The sequence below is a fragment of the Podarcis erhardii genome (genome assembly GCF_964252035.2).
Source record: "Podarcis erhardii genome assembly, chromosome: 7".
Classification (NCBI taxonomy): domain Eukaryota; kingdom Metazoa; phylum Chordata; class Lepidosauria; order Squamata; family Lacertidae; genus Podarcis; species Podarcis erhardii.
This window is the reverse complement of record NC_138511.1, coordinates 86,472,129-86,489,594: the sequence shown is the minus strand read 5'-3', so window position 1 is coordinate 86,489,594 and position 17,466 is coordinate 86,472,129. Positions and strand designations below refer to the sequence as shown.

The 17,466-nt window shown below is 47.1% G+C and overlaps 1 protein-coding gene across 1 annotated transcript; it reads right to left on the bottom strand.

The window, feature by feature from the left end:
• Positions 1 to 1,972: 1,972 nt before the first annotated feature.
• Positions 1,973 to 17,440, bottom strand: SIRT2 (sirtuin 2). Its single transcript, XM_081869317.1, has 16 exons — positions 17,319 to 17,440; positions 17,144 to 17,217; positions 14,708 to 14,753; positions 13,700 to 13,816; positions 12,571 to 12,612; positions 9,628 to 9,734; positions 9,467 to 9,523; positions 7,770 to 7,838; positions 7,105 to 7,234; positions 6,241 to 6,300; positions 5,960 to 6,015; positions 4,395 to 4,471; positions 4,245 to 4,296; positions 3,637 to 3,704; positions 2,933 to 2,999; positions 1,973 to 2,768 (listed from the first exon to the last, which is right to left on the bottom strand). Exons 1-16 carry the CDS (start codon positions 17,332 to 17,334, stop codon positions 2,625 to 2,627), a joined length of 1,182 nt encoding a protein of 393 aa, XP_081725443.1. The 5' UTR covers positions 17,335 to 17,440; the 3' UTR covers positions 1,973 to 2,624.
• Between the last annotated feature and the right edge of the window lie 26 nt (positions 17,441 to 17,466).

Below are 17,466 nucleotides of genomic sequence, written 5' to 3'. Positions count from 1 at the left end.
CTGAAACTGCTCTTAACCTGAAGCACTACTTTAGCTAACGGGGCCTCCCACTGCTACTGCGCCACCGGAGCATGATTTCTGTTCTCATCCTAAAGCAGAGTTCTTAACCTGAAGCACTGTTTCTGGGTTAGCAGAGTCTGTAACCTGAAGCGTATGTAACCCGAGGTACCACTGTACAAGCAAGCAGGTTTAATTAAGAACATGAAAAGGCTGAAACACATACAGGTATCTGCTGGGCAGAGCCTAGGTCCCAGCTTTTCTACAAGCACACCTGAGAAAGATACCTTCCATTTGTACCCCCACCCACCCAAAGTGCTTGAAAACCTCTGGCAGGAGAGAACAGAGCAAGGGGCACGCAACCTTGGGGTGCTTAGCTTCTGGTTGGCATCCGTTTGCCTTAGGAGACAAAGGAAGAGTGCACCTTTGGGGGTGAAGTCAAACTGCCGGAGTTACAGCACCTGCTGTGGCTGTAGAGACTGATGCAGGAGAGACATGTTTTCTTGCAGCTGGGGCAGACGAAGGCGTCCGGTTGTGCTGCCACCTATGTATAACAGCATTTCTTTGTTGCTCAATTTTGGATTTCAAATGTAAGCCCACTTGGATCTTCTTGCAAATAAATCACATATGTCTTTCATGGAGGTTCTCTCGTGGATCCTCAACACTGCAAGGATGCTGCCACCTTCACTGTAGGGGGAGCTATTTAATTAGGGATACATCTCCACCCATGGGACGCGGGTGGCGCTGTGGTCTAAACCACTGAGCCTCTTGGGCTTGCCAATCAGAAAGTCGGCGGTTCGAATCCCCGCGATGAGGTGAGCTCCTGTTCCTCAGTTCCGGCTCCTGCCAACCTAGCAGTTCGAAAGCACATCAAAGTGCAAGTAGATAAATAGGTACCACTCCGGCAGGAAGGTAAACGGTGTTTCCGTGCGCTGCTCTGGTTCACCAGAAGGAGCTTAGTCATGCTGGCCACATGACCCGGAAGCTGTACGCTGGCTCCCTCGGCCAATAAAGCGAGATGAGAGCCACAACCCCAGAGTCGGTCACGACTGGACCTAATGGTCAGGGGTCCCTTTACCTTTACCTTTAATCTCCACCCAGAAAGGATTTATGAAGCTGTGGCATAGCACAAGGCATTTGACAATGGAAGTAGCCTCTGGCTCATTCATCACCTCATTGCGAGTCCTGCAAACCCTGCTCCCTGCCTTGCCTGGCCTATTCCCACCTGGCCTGGGAGGGCAGAGGCCCTGACTGACTCCAGCCACAAAGGCTGCTGCTTTTGCTGCTCACAATGCCTACAGACTGTCAGGGTGGAGCCTTGTTCAGGGGTTACTGCTGGGGCCAAGGTTTTGTTTTCGAGATGCATCATTTTTGCCGTTATCTGGATTATGTTCTTGAATTTTTATTGCTGGACCTTATTAATAATTGCCACTGTAATACTACTGTATATTTACTAACACAAGATGTTCTCATTGGCTTATTGTTTGTGGCTATCTAAATTTTGTTATGTCCCGTAACTAAGCAAATTATGTAAACCTTCTGGTGTGGTGAGTCACCTGGTGTATGGTCTGGTATGGAAAGGTGGCATACAAATAAACAGCAATAATGGGGTCTATGCCAATACACACCTTTGTTACCATCTGTGCCAAGGCTGTCCAGTAGGAAAAGGGAATTTTCTCCATAAGGAGTACTGGAAACTCAAGCATCTTTTGGAAATTATGGGCTGGCTTCTGGGGTCCTGTAAAGGGCTAGGGTGGGTTTTTTTAACATCACCCAGACATTATCTTATTTTAATCCAATTTTAAATGGGCAATTTAATATTTGCTTTTTAATCTGCTGAGACCTACTCCGATTTTCTTTTGGAAAGGTTATATAATAAAAAGCAACCAAAGACACTTACAATCCCAACCAGAAAAGGCCCTGCATGGGAGGAAGTGCTTGAAGGAGCAGAGCAAAGAGACACAATATCCTGTCCTTAGATCAAGGTGCTTGAATTTAATTGCCACTTATAATAGCTTAATGCAAAACAATCAAGGCAAAAGCTTAAAAGTACTCTTGCAAAACTGCAACCTTCCAGAGGTCAAGAGGGTTATCAGATAACCCCCTCGGGACAACCACTCTCCCCAACTGCCTTTCTTGGCCACGCTGGTGCCAAAGAAAGAACCTGTTCTCCAGGAAAAAGAGCGAGAGGGCATAGTTAAGACCAAGGCTGGTTTCGTTCATCACTCCCTCCATTGGCCTTCAGACATAGCGCAGGTTAGTTGGAAGTTAATAAACGTAACAGAAGCATAAATGAATGGAACTCAACCCCAAAGAAATATTAATATTGCTAATTCAAGAATCCACCTTCTCGTTCATGATTTCAGCAATTTAGGCCTTCAATCAAACACCCCCAAAGTCAGCAGAAAGACTTTGTGCGTTGCTACCTGGGCATCTCCTCACTTCCAATCCACAACCCAGCTTGGATTCCCCACTTCATTATCTGCCAAGAAGAATATTTCTGTTGATCCCGGGCTTACAGAAGTCAAGTCAGGCAAGTCAACAAGCCACAAGGATCACTCAGCCTGTGGCCACGTTGATTTTTAATTCCTCCACAGCAAATGTCCCTCCTGTCCTGTCAAACCTCTTCACTCTTTGCTGTCAGGGGGCTTTGCCTTCTTTGGGGACGGCTTTTCCTTCTGCTCCTTGGTTAGAGGGTGGGAGGCACTCGCCCCGCCCGACTTGGCATCTATGGCAGCGTGCTCCTTTTTCACCAGTTCCTCCAGCTCCGTCTGAAAGAAAAGAAAACAAGCTGGGAATCTCACTGAGAGACAAGGTAGAATGGAGCTGTTGTAAGGATGGCAAGTCTAGGTAGGATATGAGACAAAACCCAAATGTAACCTGTTTATGTTTGATCTGGGCTGCACCCCCAGTGGTCCCTTAACAGGATAGGTACCTTCCATCCCAGCAGCTCGGCCAACGCCAGGCAGCCCTCGTCACAGTCTCCAAGCCAGGCAACATCCCTACAAGAGAAGATGGGAGACCCAGACAAAAAAATTATGCTTTAGTGAACAACATACAGTGCTCTCTAAACACTCAAAACAATTCATGTACATTCTTTCGGGGTTCCTTGCAAGGTCAGTGTTATCCTCCCAAAATTACAGATGGAAGGGAAGAAGAAGGGTTTGGATTTGATATCCCACTTTATCACTACCCGAAGGAGTCTCAAAGCGGCTAACATTCTCCTTTCCCTTCCTCCCCCACAACAAACACTCTGTGAGGTGAGTGGGGCTGAGAGATTTCAAAGAAGTTTGACTAGCCCAAGGTCACCCAGCAGCTGCATGTGGAGGAGCGGGGAAGCGAACCCGGTTCACCAGATTACAAGTCTACCGCTCTTAACCACTACACCACACTGGCTCTCACTGGGAAGGAGTCAAAGACAGAGTGGTCACCATCTGTGCTTCTAGGCTACTGTATTCACTCACAAAGCGTTAACAGTGCAGATTCAAGAGAGGTACAACCCAAACACCATGTCCTCTTGCCCAAGAGCCTCCACTTTACTAACTGCTCTGTTCTGAGCAACATCCCGGGCCTCCACCACCCAGTGGTAGCATCATTGGCTCAGCTTCTGTTCCCAGCCCAGTCCCAAAGGTCACGTGCCTGTATGCCTTCTCTGAATCAAAGTCCATTCCACAGCCGTAGCCCATCAGGGACATGAAAGGATCACTCTGCAAAGAGACAGAAAGCATAAAGAGTGTCTCTCAATGGCTCCAAGATGGTACCTATCACTGGGAGGGAGAGGGAATGACTGTTTCATGGATTCTTCACTGTCCTTATCAGTATCAATCATCACACTGATTAAGTCTTAAGGTCAACTGTCTTCATGGAAGGCTCCAATTCTGCCCCTACATATCGCTTGCTCAAGAGACATATTGTTGTTGATATCTTGGGAAGTTTTTGTGCAACTGTAAACAAGGTCCCCATTAGCACTCAACTATGAAAATAACTGTTACTGGAAACTGGATTTGCTGGGGTTCAGTTCTGTCCCAAATAAAGCAGAGAGTTGATGTCATTAAAACCACAGCCTCTAAACCTTGCTTGCGTGTCCCACCATTCCTACCGAGAGCAGAGTAGAAGTTGGTGTCAGGAAAATGTTCTCCCTGCTGCAATTACAGTAGCAAAAGCAATTACTTCCGGTACCTGAGAAGCTTTTCAACCCAGAATACCAAACCGCAGAGGGCCATAGTGTGTACCACACCTGATCTTACCTCTCCAGTCTTCTCCTTATTGATCAGGAGCCGTGGTGTGTTTGTTGGTACCCTTGAAAGGAGAAAGGAAAAAACGGCTATGGTAGTGTTGCTTTAACAAGCAATAGTCACCCCTCAGCCACAGTGCCTACATGGCAAAAGTTCACCTACCTGCTGACGAGAGAGGCAAAGGGCTGGACCTGTAGGGAGGTGCCCATGATAATAAGCAAGTCCACGTTACGGAAATCCTGCAAGCAGGAGGGAAGGAGAGGGGGGGCTGCTGTGAAGGATTGTGAGCACCACAGAAATACCGCCACAGGCTCCCTAGCTATGTTTCAGTACCTCCCCTCTCCTCTCCAAAACCACAAAGAGGCTATTTGCAACCTTTGGGTGCATTGCCCTGAACCCAGTTATCATCTACTGGCTGGGCTAGACATGCCACACGATTCAAACATAGTTACATTCATTATAGTTCATGGGGGAATTCTGTGGTTCAAAGCCCACGAGGGTGTAAGCAATTGAAGCTCTTCAGCAGAGAAGAAAACCACAGACTCCTGGAAGGCATGAGCATTAAATGCTGGCGTGCTGCACGCAGAGTAATTTCTGGCCACAAACTGAAGTGTGCTGAGCTAACAAGCCCACAGTGAACAATGTGAGAGTCAGTTATAACCTGTTTACAGGGCTGCTCTGAATGCATTAATTCCTCACGAGCATCTTTGGTGCAGGGTTTTCCTTAACCCCATCGACAAAGACTTCTCTTTTGTACCTATTTATAGCCCAATCTGCTGTTTCCATTTTCCCTACCCCTTGATAAATGTTTTACGAATCCCAGCCATCTAGAATGATATAGTAGGCCTATCATAGCATTACACAGCCTACAGATTTGGCTCTCTGACAGCATCACTGAGATCCAGCTGTGAGCAAGGACAATGCTTCCTGGGGTAGTCACTAAGGGGACTCCAACCACTGAGATCACCGACTCTCCTCTCACTCCAAAGTGACTGAGCAGGTGACTGTGCACCTCTACGCACAGCTCTCTGCTGCAGGCCTCCCCCATGTGAATTATGGAGGGGCACAGTTCTGAAGCTGCTTTGCACATTCACAAGGTGTGCTGTGCTCCCGTTTCTGGTCAACACTTTTTTAAAAAATCCATGTTCCCTCTTTACATAAACCCTGGGAGGCTTACAATACAGTGGTGCCCCGCAATACGAACGCCTCGCAAGACGGAAAACCCGCTAGACGAAAGGGTTTTCCGTTTTGGAGGCGCTTCGCAAAACGAATTTCCCTATGGGCTTGCTTCGCAAGACGAAATGTCTTGCGAGTTCCTGCAGGTTTTCCCCCTTCCCCCCCTTTTCCTAAGCCGCTAAACCGCTTAACAGCTGATCCGCTGATAAGCCGCTTATCAGCTGATCCGCTAAAAGCCGCTAAACCGCTAATAGCGCTAATCCGCTAAGCTGTCAATGGGCTTGCTTCGCAAGACGAAAAAACCGCTATATGAAGAGCCTCACGGAACGGATTAATTTCGTCTTGCGAGGCACCACTGTATAGTAAACTAACATAACCCAATCAAAATACATTTAAAAAGCCACAAAATTTACCACCGATTCAATATCTAGTGCATTTGTGCAAATTTCAGCAGTTAACATAAGGATCCAGAGGTCATGGGGCTTTGCAGATCTGTGAATATGGGGCTACAAGAATCCTGACTCTGAGGGAAAAGCAACCAGGACACTTACTGACTGCATCAGAGAGAAGAAACGAGAGGGCAAGTTCTCCCCAAAGAACACGATATCTGAGTAGAGAAGGGGGGAAAGTCAGGACTGCATGAGTGGAGAGATTCTGTGAGAGAACAGACTGCAGCTCCTTGATAATCTCAGTTTTCATAAGAAACAAAAAACAGCTGCAGCAAATTTCTAACCCCTCTGCCCTTGTGTTTGATTCAAATCTACAACAAAGGATTTTGAGATGTGTTGCGGGGAGGGGACTTGGGATGGGACCTTTCAGAAGATAAACTCACCTGGCTTCACAACACTTTGACATTTCTCACACTTTGGAATGAGAGACGAGAATATCTTTTCTGAAAGGAAACAGACAATAATAATAAATTTTTATTTATATCCCGCCCTCCCCAGCCGAAGCTGGGCTCAGAGCGGCTAACAACAGTAAAATGATACAATATACTAAAATCATTTCATTATAAAATCAATTCAAATCAGATTAATGGCAACCACTGGGCTAGAGTTCTGTGAGGATTGCCAAAGGAGGGGGTCAGGCTGTGCCCTGGCCAAAGGCCTGTTGGAACAGCTCTGTCTTGCAGGCCCTGCGGAAAGATGTCAAGTCCCGCAGGGCCCTAGTCTCTTGTGACAGAGCGTTCCACCAGATCGGAGCCACAGCCGAAAAAGCCCTGGCTCTGGTTGAGGTCAGCCTAACCTCCAAGATGTTTTTGTTTGAAGACTGTAAGGTCCTCTGTGGGACGTACCAGGAGAGGTCTGGAATGCTAGAAAATGTAACTGAAGGCAGCCCACGGGCAGTAAGCCCATTTTCTGACACACCCACACTTGCCTCCATACTGGGCAAACAAGCAGCTACTCTTTTATACCTTGGGCGACCGAATTGGCACGCTGAAATCACAGGCAGCAGTGCCTCCTTCAGCAGCAGCATTCACACAGTATGGAAACCACGGTTATCTCACCACCAGGAAGTGGCAACCTATCACACATTGCTTCCTCTCTACCAAAAGGTATCAAAGCCACGTCCAAGAGATTCCGCAGGATTTCCCCAAAGGGAGTTTTATTTCTATTGTATACCCCTTCAGTCCTCCCTCTAGGATCCCATGATTGCCCCACCCCCTGCAACACACACACACACTATGGAGCATCACCTTTCATCCACTCCAGGGTGTATGCCTTTTTGCAGCCGGAATGGATGCAGTGGGAAGTGAAGAAGGTGCCATGAGCTTCCACGAGGTCATCCTGATCCAGGCCAGCCACCCGCTCCAAGGTGTCTATGTTCTGAGAAGGACAGAGAAAGTGTCCAGGACAAGTGAGCGAGAGAAATTCTCTAAGCCCAAATGGCTGCCCACATAAGAGCGAAAGCTGACTAGGGGCAGCAAGCAACAAGGAGCACAATTCTAAGAGATGCTTCTGATGTGTCAAAGGCTCCTGCTCTGTCATAGGGCAAAGAACTGCAATGCCCATGGGAACAGAGGTCAAACTACTGACTGAGACAAGTGGTTCTGGCATTGGGGCTGCATATCCTTCCTGCTGAAGCATTTTTACTATTTGTATGCCATGCAATGAAGAAAGAACCAGGAATGGCTAAAGGGCTGGTGGTCGGCTCTGCTTCCACTGAGTTCTGGGATACTAACCTCCAATCTTCCCTCTTATCCATCTAGAGTGACTTCTGGAAGCAGGGTTGGCCTGCAGAGCAATACCCCCAGGCTCACCAGATGTTTCCAACATTTTAAAATAAAAAAGCCTAAGTCCTCTAGGCTGAAAGATTCACTTGCCCTCTTTTGTGATCCACGAGAAGGTTGGTTTTACCCACCTGTGTGTAGCAGCGCAACAGCATCCCTTTCTCCTTCAGGAGGCGCATGAAGTAGTGGCAGACCGTGGGCTGAAAAAGAGCAGAGCCCCAGGCTAAGCCACTATTCTTGGAAACAGATGTGGTAGGCGGTGGTTTACTGGAACTCAAGGAACAGGGCTGGCAACAGGGCAGGCATAGCTGGGCACTCCTGCAAGGGCCAAACTGCTACTCTCTAGAGCTTCCTGGTCCTGCTGCTCCTGCTCTTTCCTGTTGCTGCCTATTTGCATGCAATTAGCATTTTATTATTTTATTAGCCTCAACCAGAACTTTTCAACACTGGCCCCGGCCTGGTGGAATGCTCTGTCTTATGAGACCAGGGCCCTGCAGGATCTGATTTCTTTCTGCAGGGCCTGTAAGACACAGTTGTTCCACCTGGCCTTTGGCTTGGAATCAACTTGATCCCCTCACTCTTTTTCCTTTCTCCTTCTGTGATCAAAACAAAATAAAAAAATTCATTCCAGTTGCACCTTAAAGACCAACTGAGTTAGTTCTAGGTATGAGCTTTCGTGTGCATGCACACTTCTTCAGATACACAGTGTGTATCTGAAGAAGTGTGCATGCACACGAAAGCTCATACCTAGAACTAACTCAGTTGGTCTTTAAGGTGCAACTGGAATGAATTTTTTTATTTTGTTTTGACCATGGCAGACCAACACGGCTACCTATCTGTAACTGGAACTCCTTCTGTGATGGAACTCCTATTTGGGGACTTCCCTGGCTTTTTTCTGGCCCACGTAGGACCAGTCTGGATAGTTGGCCTTGGTGAAGATTTGACGTTTCCATCCCCAAAACATTTTTTATTTGAGTTTCTACTGAAATGAGGCTGCATTTTAATGTTGTATTTTAATCTTGTTTTTAAGCTGTATTTTAATCAATTGTTTTATACCTGGGGTTAGTCGCCCTGAGCCCGGTCTTGGCTGGGGAGGGTGGGGTATAAATAAAATTTATTTATTATTAGAGGAAGCAAATGGGGCAACATTTTTCACTTCCCCTGTGCTATCCCTATGAGGCCCAGAGGTTATGGACAAACAGGCAGCAGTGCCTCATAGAGGTAGGGGTACGGGGGCTCAGAGAGAGGGGTCCTCCACTCCCCAAACCAAGAGCTAGTACTGCAAAGCAGGGAACAAGGATTAATCAAAGTGGTAATAGAGACCCAGAATTCCAGGCCTCTTCCCACCAACAGGAGTCCTCTTCCGGATTCAAGATCCACATCCCCTCAACTCATTTGAACTGGGAAGAAAACCCTGGAGAAATCCAGCTCCCATCTTGCTCCACAAACCAGAGCTGCAAACAGGTTTACATGGCTTTGACACAAAGCTGCCTCCTACATATGCTGTGCTGAAAATGAGGAGGAGACATATAGCTTTCCCTTCTTTAAATCCATGGCACCAAGTCCAAAAGAAGTGAACGCTTCCCTCAACAGTTAAAAGCGAACTGCTGGAAAAAATCAAAATGTCTCAAACATCCCAAGAGACTTTAAAACATCAAGGAAATCCACAAACAAGTTAGAAGATACAGTCCTGGCTGAAATCTGGGGACAGAACCTGGGAGTCCTGACCTCCCTGACCCCAAACCCTCCCAAAACATATGATATCCAATCCCCTCTCCCTGAGCCATGTTTTAACTCTAAATGAGGGACAATGCAAAAGAAAGCTTACCTTGAATTGCCCTGGGTACAGTTCTCGGGCCAAGGCAAAGAATGGCTCCGGGTGTTGCTAAATCAAGGCAGAGAAATACAATCAGTCGCACAAAGAGAAAACAATCAAACATGGTGTTTTCAGCTGATGCCAGCTTGCAGGCAGATGGCTAAGTGTGGTACCTTGAAATAGCTGATCTCAAAGATGGCTTCAGGGTACGGCAGGTTGTACTGCTGCAAGTTGGCGTAGAGCCCAGTGCCTGGGGAGCGGAAATCAGGTATCCCTGCAGCTGAGAGGCACAATGTCACTTTGTTAAGAAATTCAGTAGTTGGAAAATCCTACCAGAGACTTGCCCTACCCCCCGGCCCTTGGTTAAGAAGTAATAGTGCCACTGTATTCTGCTCTGGTCAGACCTCACCTGGAGTACTGTGTCCAGTTCTGGGCACCACAGTTCAAGAAGAACACTGACAAACTGGAACGTGTCCAGAGGAGGGCAACCAAAATGGTCAAAGGCCTGGAAACGATGCCTTATGAGGAATGGCTAAGGGAGCTGGGCATGTTTAGCCTGGAGAAGAGGAGGTTAAGGGGTGATATGATAGCCATGTTCAAATATATAAAAGGATGTCACATAGAGGAGGGAGAAAGGTTGTTTTCTGCTGCTCCAGAGAGGCGGACACGGAGCAATGGTTCCAAACTACAAGAAAAAAGATTCCACCTAAACATTAGGAAGAACCTCCTGACAGTGAGAGCTGTTCGACAGTGGAATTTGCTGCCAAGGAGTGTGGTGGAGTCTCCTTCTTTGGAGGTCTTTAAGCAGAGGCTTGACAACCATATGTCAGGAGTGCTCTGATGGTGTTTCCTGCTTGGCAGGGGGTTGGACTCGGTGGCCCTTGTGGTCTCTTCCAACTCTATGATTCTATGATTCTATGTGCACATGTATTGACACCAGCATTATTTAAGCTGGGAAGTGTGTTTGCTGTTTTATTGGTTTCAACCCCAGTACAACAGAAGAACAGAAGAAGAAACTATGGATAGTTCAGTTGTTAGAGCATGAGACTCTTAATCTTGGGGCCGTGAGTTTGAGCTTCACAGTGGGCAGCAGATTTTTTGCACTGCAGGGGGTTGGCCCTCGGGGTCCCTTCTAACCCTTTGAGTCTATGATTCAAACAGAGAACACAAAAAGAGCCCTGCTGGATCAGTCCAGCTTAATAATAGAGTATGACCTAAGCCAGTTATTTTGAAAAAAATCACCATGAAGGACACTTTCTACATTGACTTGTCTGTCAAGAAAATTGCTCATGTTACAGAGGGTTCTGAGACAGGTTTCAATGTGTGCACATCTCACAGGGGACAATCAACAGACCTGTTGGGTTTCAGCATTGCCCTTGAATACACCTGATTCTTCGCTGGTAGGTGTGCATTGGCGGGGAAGATCAGGAAAGTGCCTGGAAGGCTTTTTAAGCAGGCAGCTTAAAAAGAGGCCAGACGGGTCACAAACAATACTTCAGGCGAGGGATATCTGTATCAAGTGCTGATGCAATTTAATAGACTTGGTTATCAATACAGTGGTGCCTCGCAAGACGAAATTAATCCGTTCTGTGAGGCTCTTCGTATAGCGGTTTTTTCGTCTTGCGAAGCAAGCCCATTGACAGCTTAGCGGATTAGCGCTATTAGCGGTTTAGCGGCTTTGAGCGGATCAGCTGATAAGCGGCTTAGCGGCTTAGGAAAAGGGGGGGAAAGGGGGAAAACCCGCAGGAACTCGCAAGACATTTTGTCTTGCGAAGCAAGCCCATAGGGAAATTCGTTTTGCGAAGCGACTCCAAAACGGAAAACCCTTTTCTCTAGCGAGTTTTCCGTCTTGCGAGGCGTTCGTCTTGCGGGGCACCACTGTACTGGGTAATGATTCCTTGACATCAGACAAATAGCTTTAGCCACCCGAAATACTACAGAGTTTTAAAAACATGCACATGCTACATGTGCAGCCTTTAGCTACTTTATCCTGGGAGGAGTCATGGATCAGTGGCAGAACGTGTGATATGCATGCAGAATCTTTCAGGTCAAATCACATCTCTTAGTTTATAAAACAAATCTCTGGTGGCAGGACAGGAAAAGACCTCGGATAGCTGGTACTAGGCTGCAAGTGAACTGTAGCAGGAAACCCCCCCCCAATCATTGAGTTTGTACAAACTTCACACACACTCACACTCACACACGACATACGCTACGCTTCTGTTATAAATTCATAGAAAATCAACCACACATCGGATTTGCACTGTTCCACTTTTATTTTACTCCATGAAGGAAGGACTACAAAATGGGGAAGGTTTGATACAGGCCAGCCATAATCCCTTGAACATCCCAGCACATCTACAGGAGCCCTGCCCAGTTGCTATGCCAACCCTGATGGTCCTAGACAGAAGACAATCAAGATCACAAAGAACTTCCACATGGGAGTGGATTGAGCATGGACTGGAACAAAGGACAATGATCAGATCTTCCCTCAGGGGGCAGGAAACTGCGACTACCTTTTGTCTTCTGAAAATGACTCATGGGGAGGGGGAGAAGGGAACCAGCCAGGTGATAGGACACTCAGGTTACCACCGCAACTCCTCCCTCAACCCCTCCTTTCTGTAATGTATGCGTGATGTTTCTGGGGGTGGGCTTGACCTACAGGATGGGAATTTCAAAAGTTTTTATAAGGTCTTGCACACCATTTTTCTGTGTCTTTTCTCTCTCCTGCAAGTGAGGGGAACACCCTGTTGCAACAGTTCAATAAGGGCCAAGCCTACAGGCTGCTGTTTTGCTCCAAGTTATCCTGGTTGGTGTCTTTGTTTTTTTGTCCAAGGGAGCCCTCGGATTTTTCCATTAACAGAACCAACAGACTGAGCCGAAAGCAACTCATTCAAGGCTGACCCTCATCTCTGGAAAGACAGATGAACATTTCAATTTAAGAAGTGTCAGAGCCCCCATAGGTGGGATCATATATCACTGTTGTGACTAGAGGCCTCTGACACATACACACATTACATGCTGGCCAGAAACGCAGCCTGCTCTATTCCTTCCTTTTGACACAACCGAAAATAATAAAAGAAGCGCATGCTCAAAAAAGCCCTTGTGAAACTCACCAGTTGAGATTCCTGCTCCCACCATACATACTACCTTCTTGCCTACAACAAAAAAAGAAGGAAGCGCTTTTTAAATCTCCATTGTTTAGATGATAACAGTCTCACACCTATCCCCAGCCCTGTAGCAACACTGTGGGCTCCTACTTTTGGTCTTTATTTGTTTCAACTGGTTTATACCAGTTGTGGATGCTTTAGCTGAGATTCCTGCATTGCAGGGGGTTGGATTAAATGACCTTTCAGGTCTTTTCCAACTGTACAATTCTATGATTTTATCTGTAAGCTACCTTGAGTCAGGGAAAGGATGGGTTATAAAGAAATATATTGTAGGAAAGTTTTGCTTCTGTAGGAAAGTTTCTGCTTCTGCACAAGCCGTTCTAGGTTGAGACATTTTCTCATCACCCCAGAATGTTCAAGTTCACACTTAGTTCATACAAACATGGCATTCTGACCTGTTCTTAATGCATAGTTGATCACATCAATGGAACGTGATTGATATGTCCTTTTAAGTCTTACATTATCAATTATTAAGTAATTGTTTTAGGTCTTGTTCTATTAATCACCAGTTATAATTTAATTAGGAGGTTTTCATGCCTGTCTAGTTCTGTGTTCCCTTTCTCAGCCTTTAATCTAGCAGTGACTAATACCTACATGTAACCTTTGCTTTGTACTTGCTTTGTACTTGTGTTAACCAATCAGCAACAAGCACATATGTGGCAATGTTGCAATATTCAATAAAAGGGACTCCCCGAGACATGCTCAGGAGGATGCCTCCCAGATGACACCTGCTACTCGTCTGTTGGTTATTTCAACCCAACATCTGGTGACCCCGACGTGTTAGCCAGATCCCTTCGCAGCCCTCCTCATAACTCACTCGACTGGCAAAGTCTCAGCGCGCTACTTCGTGAGTATGGGAGGGGAATTGACAAATTATTAGTCTCTTTAGAAACAAAAAAAGGCTGAGCTTTGGCCCAGATGAATTTTCTAAAAGTAAGAGGTCTGTTTCAGATTTATCTTAGCACTGCTTCATCTCAGTGGTTTTTTTTGGTGGCTTGGCAAAGGGCGTTAAGCCAAGAGGCTGCCAGAATTCCACCCAGGTCCAAGCCCACCTGAAAATGGAGTGCTGGCTTACATTTTTCAGACAGCATGAACCTGCTCACGCCATCCAACGTCAGCTCATCCAGCACCTTCTCAGGCTTCTCACTGCCTAAGCCCAGTGTTCGGGACAAGAGGTTTCGTAGAAAATCCACTGGCAAGAGAAAGAGAGAGAGAGATCCATAAAGTTAGACACAATGAATCTCAAATGTCCAGAACCTCTGGACTATATTATGAGATCTTGCCTGCAGAAAAGTTTGTGTTGCTCAAAAGCCTGCTATTATGCACTGCTAATGATCTGCAGTCAAAACTAGACCTTTCATTACAATGGAAAGAGATAGTAGGAATCTGAGGGGCAAGGGGAAAGACCTGTATTAGAAACTGGTTCTTCCCAATAACTGCTTCATTTTTCAACACAAAAGATCAATAATGGATGTGAGACTGCAGCTTCTCCACCCAGAGACTGACAAAAACATTTTGGCGACAAAGACAAAATTTTAAAAGTAGTAAAAATAGTAAACAAAATTGACCAATTTGCTGCCCATAGGGTCAGCCCCACACCTTTCTGAAAAAAAAAGCTTTAAATACAGAAGGATTTTTAGGAACTTGAAAGGATCTCCTTGGTAGCTGATTTAACTCATGAGTTATCAGATATGGGAAGGAATGTGCACTGCTAACCTGATGGCTGAAATTCCAAGTGCCTAAAAATACATTGTTTCCAGTCTGCAACTATAGTCAAAAATATGAACCACTGGCTGCTCTGAAGGAAAAACTCATGTACTTAAGTAAAAATAGATATTATAGCACAACCCTAGCCAGGTCTACTCAGATGTGGGCTTACTCCCAGATATGTAGGGTTAGACTGGCATCCTTAGCCAGAAAGTTACACAAGTCAAGGTGACATAATGACAGTACATTTTCAGATTTATGCAGGTATCTGTGGCCTTTATTTTGTATACGTTGTGGTCAACTGCATCACTGATGTAAACATCCACCCGCACAGGCCCAAACCCATACATAGGAGCTCCTCAAATGGGACACCTACTTTCAGTTTCACCAGAAGCTCCGGCTTCGTTGTCAGAATCTGAATCCTGTATAAAAAATAGGAAGGAAAGGTGAATGAAGTTGAAAAAGGTTGTTTCTAAGCTACTGTGAAGTTTGTTTTACTGTTTAACCTTAATCTACCATTGCATAACTGAACCTCACCACTTATTGCTCCTCCATGGCACTTAACAGTTCACTTGCTCACTTCTTTCTGACATATGAAATCTCTTCACCATGGATCAACACAAGAGAACACAGTGGCCACAGCCACCTAACAGTAATTAAAATTCCGAAAGGTGAAATTATGAGGACTTATCCACACCTGCCTTTCCTCCAGTCTTTCCAGGCATGTTCCTCTATGTGCTTTAAATCTCTGAGTCCAAGTGCTTTCTTTTTTCTTTTTCGCTCTGGAGCTTTCCCCGCGAAAACCCACTCTTTCAAGCTGAATCAGAGCAAACAGTGACCTGCTGGAAACCCCAGCTAACGTTTGCTCTGACCGAGCGCTGAAGAGAGGGCTTGGAACAGTCTCCCTCAGGGAGGATGTGGATTCTCCTACCTTGGAGGTTTTTAGGCAGAGGTTGGATGGCCATCTGCCATGGTTGCTTTAGCTGAGATTCCAGCATTGCAGGGGGTTGGACTTTGATGATACCTTCCAACTCTTAGGATTCTCCGATTCCTTCCTCTACAATGGCATATATTAAATTTACAAACCAGTTGTTCCTTCTTGGGATCTCTAACAGTCGAGGCATAACCCATCTGGGCTACATAATTCTTAAAATGTGAACCGAATAACGCAGATAGTGCTGTGCTGGATCATAGAATCATAGAGTTGGAAGAGACCACAAGGGCCATCGAGTCCAACCCCCTGCCAAGCAGGAAACACCATCAGAGCACTCCTGACATATGGTTGTCAAGCCTCTGCTTAAAGACCTCCAAAGAAGGAGACTCCACCACACTCCTTGGCAGCAAATTCCACTGCCGAACAGCTCTTACTGTCAGGAAGTTCTTCCTAATGTTTAGGTGGAATCTTCTTTCTTGTAGTTTGGAACCATTGCTCCGTGTCCGCCTCTCTGGAGCAGCAGAAAACAACCTTTCTCCCTCCTCTATGTGACATCCTTTTATATATTTGAACATGGCTATCCTATCGCCCCCTCACCTCCTCTTCTCCAGGCTAAACATGCCCAGCTCCCTTAGCCGTTCCTCATAGGGCATCGTTTCCAGGCCTTTGACCATGGTACTACCCAGGACAGGATGGGGTTGTGCAGAGTTGTGAAAGCAGCAGAGAGCATTGTTGGCTGCCCACTCTCCACCTTAGAGCAGATTTATGCCACAAGGTGCCAGAGGAAGGCACTGGACATAGTAAAAGATCCATCGCATCCTGGTCACTGTCCCTTCGAGCTCCTGCCGTCGGGACGGAGATACAGGACGATGAAGACAAGAACGAGCCGTCTCAAGAACAGCTTCTTCTCCAGAGCGATCTCGGCCCTGAATGGGAAACCTGGACTTTGAAAGTCATCTAATCTTCCTTGCTGTATTATATTATATTGTTTTAATTAGTGTTTTTATAGTTGTTCTGATTTTGAGCGGAGTGCCCTACCTGGGTGGATGGAGCAGGATTGTGGAGCGCACGGTGGCTCGTAGAGTGGCCGCATGGGGCGGTCGGGTCATTCAGCACCCATGCATACGGTTTGACAAGGAAATGCTTTATCGCTGGGATGGCGTGCATCTATCTGATGCTGGCAATGATATTTGGTTGGCAGATACTTTTCAAGGCGTTAGGGATTGGTTACAGGTCTGAGGGTATTGGCGGCGAGCCGGCTTGCGGCTCGGTGGCGGTAGGCATTGGCCGGGGTATTATCATGCAGATGAGGTTGGGGGGGAGGAACGCCATCACCTCCCCCAATGCTTGAAGGGTAGTTCGTTAAAGGACTCCGAGGGGCGACGCCTCGTCCGAAACCTACGGAGGCTAGGGCCTAAAGCGCGCCCCCGAGCGGTAACCCCTCGGGGAGCGCCTAGGGATATGCATCTCGGGTGGCTCCCCCTGTTGGTGTTTAACCCTTCCCGGTCAGACCGGATAGTCGGTTAGGGCCAATGCCTAAAGCCAATACCCTTCTTTCCTGTAATCAATAAAGTTGTGGCCATTTTCGCCCATTAACCTAAAACTCTGTGTCCGTTGTCTTCATTTATTCCACCTGTGGGGGGGAGGGAATAGCCACACAATTATGGTTGCCCTCCTCTGGACCCGTTCCAGTTGGTCAGTGTCCTTCTTGAACTGTGGTGCCCAGAACTGGACACAGGACTCCAGGTGAGGTCTGACCAGAGCAGAATACAGTGGCACAGACCAGACCTTTCCCCCCCCCAACCACCCCCCATGGGAGATACGAGAGAGGGACCCCCACCTCCCACCCAATTTCGTTTTCCTTTGCCAGCTTCTCACCGACGAGGCAGGGCCCTTCTCGGCCTCGGCCTCTTCCTCGTCCTCCCCAACGGCAGCGGAGGCGGCTCCGGGCTCTGTGACAGGAAAAGACACAACAAAGGGCGAGTGTGAGGAGGAGGAGGTGGCGGCGGCGGTTACTTCAGCCCCCCAAGAAACCCCCCTCACAACAGGCTACCTTCCCGGCTTTCCATGGAGCCGCGGTCGGGTCCCCTGACAGGAGAACTTCAACCCCCAGGAGGCACCGCGGCACGGCAGCCAATCGCCAGCCAGGCTCCCAGCATGCACCGGGAAAGGGCGGTTGGTGTTGTTTGCAACCGTCGCCG

Coding starts and splice junctions, on each gene's coding strand:
- SIRT2 (XM_081869317.1), bottom strand. Junction 13,817..14,707: donor AGCTTCTGGTGAAACTGAAA/GTAGGTGTCCCA, acceptor TTCTCTTGCCAG/TGGATTTTCTACGAAACCTC. Junction 9,735..12,570: donor GGGAGCAGGAATCTCAACTG/GTGAGTTTCACA, acceptor TGTGCCTCTCAG/CTGCAGGGATACCTGATTTC.